This window comes from Chiloscyllium plagiosum, chromosome 4 (genome assembly GCF_004010195.1).
Source record: "Chiloscyllium plagiosum isolate BGI_BamShark_2017 chromosome 4, ASM401019v2, whole genome shotgun sequence".
Lineage (NCBI taxonomy): Eukaryota > Metazoa > Chordata > Chondrichthyes > Orectolobiformes > Hemiscylliidae > Chiloscyllium > Chiloscyllium plagiosum.
In genome coordinates this window covers 27,464,163-27,471,898 of record NC_057713.1, presented here as the reverse complement: position 1 = coordinate 27,471,898, position 7,736 = coordinate 27,464,163, and the positions used below count along the sequence as shown (strand labels likewise).

Sequence of the window (7,736 nt, the reverse complement as noted above, 5' to 3'; positions counted from 1 at the left end):
TTTTCAGCACATCAGCTTCCTCTATCTCTATCCATTCCAGCATGCACATCTGCTCTTCAAAGGTTTCATTCACTACAAAGTTCGTTTCTTTCGTAAAGACAGAAGCAAAAAACTAATTTAGGACTTCCCCTACTCCTCAGTCTCCACACACAAATTCCCTATGCTATCTCTGATCGGCCCTACTCTTTCTTTGACCATTCTCTTATTCCTCACATAAGTGTAAAATTCCTTTCTGTTCTCCCTAATCCGTTCTGCCAAGCCTTTCTTGTGCCCCCTCTTGGCTCTCCTCAGACCATTTTCAAGCTTCTTCCTCGCCTGCCTGTAATTCTCCAGAGCTGGGCTTGACCCTAGCTTCCTCCACCTTATAAAGAGGGTCCTACTCAGGAAGGGGCAAAAGGAAAGGACAGGTGACTGAGGTGACTGTGGGGGAGGACTTTGGGACCAGTGACCATAGTTCTATTAAAATAGATATGGAGAGGGACAAAACTGGTCCACATGTTCATGTTCTCAATTAGGGCAAGGTGAATTTTGCTGGAATTAGACAGGAGCTTGCAGGGGTTGATTGGAGTAGTTTGTTTGCATGTAAAGGGACCTCTAACAAGTGGGAGGCCTTTAAAAGTGAGATAGCTAGAGTTTAAGGTCCATATGTTCCTGTGAGGCTGAAGGGCAAGGTTGGCAGGAATAGGCAAACCTGGATAGCAAGAGATATTGAGGCATTGACCAGAAAAAAAGGTGTGGCTCATGTACAGGCAGCTGGGATTAAGGGAATCCCTGGCGGTATACAGGGAATGCAAGAGTTTACTGACGAAGGAAATCAGGAGGGTGACAAGGGGGCATGAGATAGCCTTGTCTGAGAAGATTAGGGTGGATCCCAAGAGGTTCTTTAAGCACAATACAATTATCCGAACGAGACGGGAAGGGAGTATTTTGTTCAGATAACTGATTGTTCGGAAAACTGATCTGATCGTAAACAAGCAGTAATTTGAGTGCCAGCTATCGAACATGCTTCCATTATCTAGCAATGCACGCCATAATGCTGTTTAACTGTCAACTGAATCCTGAGTTGCCTAACATCGTTTTTAAGGGACCTTGAGATCTTGTTCAGGTAATCCAAAATTCGGATAACTGATGTTCAGATAATTAAGGTTATACTATACATTGAAGGAAAAGAAGAACTAGAGAGAGAATAAGTCCATTTGAGGACAAAGTGGACATGTTTGTGTACTAGTGATATGCGAGGATCTCAATGAATACTTCTCCTTTGTGTTTACCGTGGAGAAAGACATTAAGACTTGGGAACTTGGGGGGGTTAGTGGTGATACCTTGGGGATAGCCCATATCACAGTAGAGGAAATGTTAGATGCATTAGAGTGTATGAAGGTGGATAAATCTCCTGGTCCTGACCAGATATATCCAAGAACACTACAAGAGGGTAGAGAAGAAACTGCGGGGGTCCTGGCTGATATTTTTGCAAAAATGTTAGTCACGGGTGAGGGTAACTCCCGGAAGACTGGAAGGGAGTGAATGTTGTGCCCTTATTCGACAAGGGTTGCAAAGAAAAACGTGGGAATTATAGACCAGTAAACTTAATATCAGTGGTGAGAAGATTTTGAGGGGTAAGATATACATGCATTTGGATAGACAGAGTTTGATTAGGAATAGTCAGCGTGGCTTTGTGAGTGGAGGTAGTGCCTCACACATTCGTTAGAGTTCTTTGATGAAGTGACCAGGAAGGTTGACAAGGGCAGGGTGGTAGACATAGTCTGTACGGCCTTCAGTAATGCCTCTGATAAGGTTCCACATGATAGGCTGCTCTGGAAGGTTAGATCACATGGAATCCAGGAGGAGCTGACAAATTGGATACACAGTTGACTTGATGGTAGGAAGCAGAGGGTAACAGTGGAAGTGGAATGCCTCAGGGGTAGGTGCTGGCCTCATTACTAATTATTATCTATATCAATGATTTGGATAAGAATGTATAAGGCATGGTTATTAAGTTCGCTGATGACACTAAAATAGATGGTACCATGGAAAGTGAGGAAAGGTATCAGTAATTGCAGAAGGGTCTTGATCATCTGGGGAAGTGGGCTGAGAAATGGCAAATGGAGTTTAATATAGGTAAGTGTGAGGTCTTACATTTTGGAAAGTCAAATCAAGTTAGGAGTTTCATGGTGAATGGTAGGGCGTTAAGGAGTGTAGTGGAACAGAGGGACCTTGGAGTTCAGGTGCACAGTTCTCTGAAGGTGGAGTTACAGGTAGACAGGACAGTGAAGGAGAGTTTTGGCACTGGCCTTCATCAGTCAGGGCATGGAGTATAGAATTGAGCAAGTTTGATGAGGTCATATTTAGAGTACTGTGTTCAGCTTTGGTCACCTTGGTACAGGAAGGATGTTATTAAACTGGAAAGCGTGCAGAATAAATTTACAAGGATTTGCCTGGACTCAATGGTCCAGGGAGAGGTTGGACAAGCTAGAACTCTTTTTTCTTTAGTGTGTAGGAGACTGAGGGGGGAACCTTATAAAAGTCTATAAAATCATGAGAGGCATGGATAGAGTGAATGCACTCAATCTTTTTCCCAGGTTGGGAAATCGAGGACTACATAGAACATACAACATAGAACATAGAAAAGTACAGCACAGAACAGGCTCTTTGGCCCATGATGTTGTGTCGAGGTTTAATCCTAATGTAAAATATAGTAACTTAACCTATGCACTCCTCAACTCTCTGCTATCCATTTGCATGTCCAGCAGTCGCTTAAATGTCCCCAATGACTCTGCTTCCACCACCACAGCTGGCAACTCATTCCATGCATTCACAACTCTCTGCGTAAAGAACCTTCCTCTGACATCTCCTTTATACCTTCCTCCTATTATTTTCAAACTGTGACTCCTGGTACCAGTCAATCCTGCCCTGGGGAAAGTCTCTGGTTATTGATTCTATCTATTCCTCTCATTATTTTGTACACCTCGATCAGGTCTCCTCTCTTCCTCCTTCTCTCCACAGAGAAAAGTCCAAGCTTATTCAACCTTTCTTCATACGGCAAGCCCTCCAGTCCAGGCAGCATCATGGTAAACCTTCTTTGCGCCCTCTCCAAAGCCTCTGTATCTTTCCTATAGTAGGGCGACCAGAAGTGGACACAATATTCCAAGTGTGGTCTCACCTGGGACTTGTCGAGCTGCAGCAAAACCTCGCGGCTCTTAAACATGATCCCCCTGTTAATGAAAGCCAAAACACCATATGCTTTCTTAACAACCCTATCCACTTGGATGGCAACTTTGAGAGATCTATGTACTTGCACACCCAGATCCCTCTGATTCTCCACACTGCCAAGAATCCTGTCTTTAATCCTATATTCAGCATTCGAGTTTGACCTTCCAAAATGCATCACTTTGCATTTATCCAGGTTGAACTGCATCTGCAGTGTCTATGTCACGCTGCAGCCTGCAGTAGCCCTCGATACTATCGACGACACCTCCAACCTTTGTGTCATCTGCAAATTTACTAACCCACCCCTCAACCTCCTCATCCAAGTCATTTATAAAAACTATAAAGAGCAGAGGCCCAAGAACAGAGCCCTGTGGGACCCCACTCAACACTGACCTCCAGCCAGAACACTTTCCATCTACAACCACACTCTGCCTTCTGTCAGCCAACCAATTCTGAATTCAGAATTGGCTGGCTGACAGAAGGCAGACTAGAGGGCATCGGTTTAAGATCAGAAGGGAAAGAATGAAAGGGAACCAGAGGGGTAACCTTTTTACACAGAGGATGATGCGCATATGGAATGAGCTGCCACCAGAAGTCGTACGTTAACAACATTTAAAAGGCATTTGGACAAATACATGGATATGAAAGTTTAAGAAGGATATGGGCCAAGTGCAGGGAAATGGGGTTAGTGTGGATGGACATTTTGGTCAGTATGGCCCAGTTTGCACCGAAGGGCCTGTCTCTGTGCTGTCGGACCCTATGACTCTATGACCATTAACACTATCCCATTCATTAAAATGGGAGGAACGGATAGATCTCATTTAAAACTGAGATGTGAAGGAATTTCTTCTCCCAGTGGAGAGTGAATGTATGGAATTCTTTGCCCCAGAGAGTTGTGGAGAATAGGTCACTGACAGTATTTAAATAGGATGTAGATAGTGTTTTGAAAAATTGGAGAGTTTAGGACTATACAGAACCGACACTAAAGATGAGTTGAAACCTGGTGCAGATCAGCCACCATCTTCTATATGGTGGAGAGTCACGAGGAGCAGAAATGCTACTCTGCTCCCATTTCTTATATTCACATGAAACATCCTTTGAGCACCTGCGGAATCCTGTCCAGCTCTGTGTGAATGTAGTTGTTGGGTTCAAACCTTTCCACTTTGTTATACAGAATGGTTTCTTTGTTTTGCAGTAAGTGTGTGAATGGGATATTTAACTGCAGTGAATTGCAGTGTATGGAGCTGAGCAGCTGGTCCACATGGAGTGAGTGTTCCACCACCTGTGGGCCTGGGCAACGGAGCCGCAGTCGAAGCTGTGGAGAGCCAGGAGAAAGTCTACCCTGCCAGGAAGAGATGAAGCAAACAGAGGAGTGCAACCAGATGCCCTGTTCAGGTGGGTACCGTAGATCAAAGTAAGAAGGGGTTTTGATACAGTAAATAAGAAGAAACAGTTACAAAAAAAGATTAGAAATACCATAGAGGAGGGATTCCTGGAGTGTGAACAAGACAGTTTTCTGGACCAGTACGTTTAGGAGCCAACTGCAGACAGGCCACCTGAGATTGCAAGCTAGTGATTCTGTTGGCTTATAACCTGGTGTTTGACTAGATTAGATTCCCTACAGCATGGAAATGGGCCCTTCGGCCCAACAAGTCCACACTGACCCTCCGAAGAGTAACCCACCCGGACCCATTCCCCTACCCTATATTTACCCTGACTAATGCACCTAACACTGTGGGCAATTTATCATGGCCAATTCACCTGACCTGCACATCGTTGGATTGTGGGAGGAGACTGGAGCACCCAAAGGAAACCCACACAGATATAGGGAGAATGTGCAAACTCCACACAGACAGTCGCCTGGGGCAAGAATCAAACCCAGGTCCCTGGCGCTGTAAGGCAGCAGTGCTAAACACTGAGCCACCATGTCGCCCATATGTCTGTTTCCCCACAGAATGAAGCATTCATGTTCTCATGTTATCCCAGTGCCTTTCCATTAAAGGACAGTTTAGAAACCAAAACACTGCGATGGCTGGGAATCGAACCCGGGTCAACTGCTTAGAAGGCAGCTATGCTCACCAGTATATCACTATCGCCCTGTTCTGTTATTTTTAACTTCATCCTCGATTAGATATTGTGTAATGAGATAAGAATAATTGGCGATCTAGCGTGTAAGGCCCCTTGGGATGAGTAACCATACTAGGATAGAATTCCTCATCAAGGTGGAGAGAGATGTAGCCAAAAATGAGAAAATGCTGGAAAATCTCAGCAAGTCTGGCAGCATCTGTAAGGAGAGAAAAGAGCTGACGTTTTGAGTCTAACTGAGGGTCTTTGACAAAGGGTCAGTTAGATTCGAAACATCAGCTCTTTTCTCTCCTTACAGATGCTGCAAGACTTGCTGAGATTTTCCAGCATTTTCTCTTTTTCGGTTTCAGATTCCAGCATCCGTAGTAATTTGCTTTTATGGAGAGAGATGTAGTTGGTTCTGAGACTAGGGTTTTAAATCTAAATATGGTACAATGGTACAATGAATGAGTTGGCTCTGATAGATTACTTAAAGAAATCATGGCGTAAAGGCAATGGTAAACATTTCAAGCACACATTGGTGATCTGCAACAATTGGTCATTCTTGACTGGCAAAACAACAACATAGGAAAGGTGGCCCAACCATGGCTAATGAGGAAATAACATTAGATAGTATTAGGGACAGTATTAGACCCATGGAAGGGGCAATATAAGTTAGCTCCCCAAAAATGCTGCAGACCTGAGGATTGGCCATAGTTTAAATTGTAGAAGGTGGGGAAGGGCGGGTATAGATGATTGATGGGATTGATGGGGGACAGGTGGGTGAAGGAGTGGGGGCAGGGGGTACAGATGATTGATGAGGACAGGCGGGCAAGAGGGTGGGGAAGGGGGTATAGAGTACAAGAATCAGCTTGCACAAACATCAAAACTGACTGTAATAACTTGTGTCGGTAGGTGAAGAGAAAAAATGGTGAAGACAGACATTGGTCCCTTTCAGTCAGAAACTAGGGAAGTTAAAATGGGGAACAAAGAGATAGTAGACCAATAAAACACATATAATGATAAATAAAGCAAAGAACTATGGGTGCAATTAGGTAAAAAAATAGGCTTGATGGTCTGAGGCAGAGATAGTGGTGGAGGCCTGTGACCAGCGATGTGCACAAGGGTCAATGCTGGATCCATCGTTGTTCATCATTTATATGAATGATTTGGATGAGGATTAGGAGGCATGGTTAGTAAGTCTGTGGTTGATACCAAAATCGGTCGTGTAGTGGACAGTGAAGGATGTTATCTAAGAGTATAATGGGATCTTGTTCAACTGGGCCAATGGGCTGCGGAATGGCAAATGGAGTTTATTTCAGACAAAATGCAGGACAAAAGGCAGGGCTTACACAGTTAATGGCAGGGACCTGGGGAATGTTGTTGAACTGAGAGACCGAGGGGTTCAGGTACAGAATTCCTTGAAACTGGCATCATAGCTAGCCAGAATGTAGAAAAGATGTTGCCAGGGTTAGGGGTTTGAGCAACTGGGGATGGCTGAATGGGCTGGGCTATTTTCCCAAGAGCATCGGAGGCTGAGGGCTGACCTTATAGGAGGTTTATAAAATCATGAGAGGCATGGATTGTATGAACAGCTAAGGTCTTTTTCCCAGGGTAGGGGAGTCCAAAACAAGAGAGCATAGGTTTAAGTGAGAGGGGAAAGATTTAAAAGGCACCTGAGGGGCAATTCTTTCACACAGACAGTGGTGCGTGTATGGAATGAGCTACCAGAGGAAGTGGGAGAGACTGACACAATTACAACATTTATAAGACATTTGGACAGGAACATGGATAGGAAAGATTGAGAGGGATATGGGCCAAACTCAGGAAAATAGGAACTAGTTCAGATTAGGAAACCTGATTGGCATGGAGTTAGGCCAAAAGGTCTGTTTCCATGCTGTATGACACTGACTCTGACTCTGCAACAGGGCAGGTTTTACAATTGGGGGAAGGGTAAATACGATGCTGCAAGACAGGATCTGAGGAGCATAAAGTGGGAGCATAGGCTGTCAGGGAAGGATGTCATTGAAATGTGGAACTTTTTCAAGGAACAGATACGATGTGTCCTTGATATGTATGTACCTGTCAGGCAGGAAAGAGATGGTCGTGTGAGGGAACCTTGGTTGACGAGGGAGGTTGAATGGCTTGTAAGGAGGAAGAAGGAGGCTTACACAAGGTTGAGGAAACAAGGTTCATGCAGAGCATTGGAGGGATACAGGATAGCCAGGAGGGACCTGAAGAAAGGGATTAGGAGAGCTAAGAGAGGGCATGAAAAATCTTTGGCGGATAGGATCAAGGATAACCCAAAGGCATTTTATGCGTATGTGAGAAACATGAGAATGACGAGAACAAGGGTAGGTCCGATCAAGGACAGTAGTGGGAGACTGTGCATTGAGTCGGAAGAGATAGGAGAGGACTTGAATGAGTACTTTTCTTCAGTATTTACAAATGAGAGGAACCGTATT

At 44.5% G+C, this 7,736-nt stretch overlaps 1 protein-coding gene across 1 annotated transcript in view; it reads left to right on the top strand.

Moving 5' to 3' along the window:
• The window catches only part of LOC122548771 (SCO-spondin-like), a 188,294-nt gene that overhangs the window by 83,108 nt on the left and 97,450 nt on the right, over nt 1-7,736 (top strand). Inside the window, exon 17 of the mRNA XM_043687538.1 lies at nt 4,403-4,602. Within this exon, the coding sequence (XP_043543473.1) occupies nt 4,403-4,602 (200 nt within the window). The remainder of the gene's footprint in view (nt 1-4,402; nt 4,603-7,736) is intronic.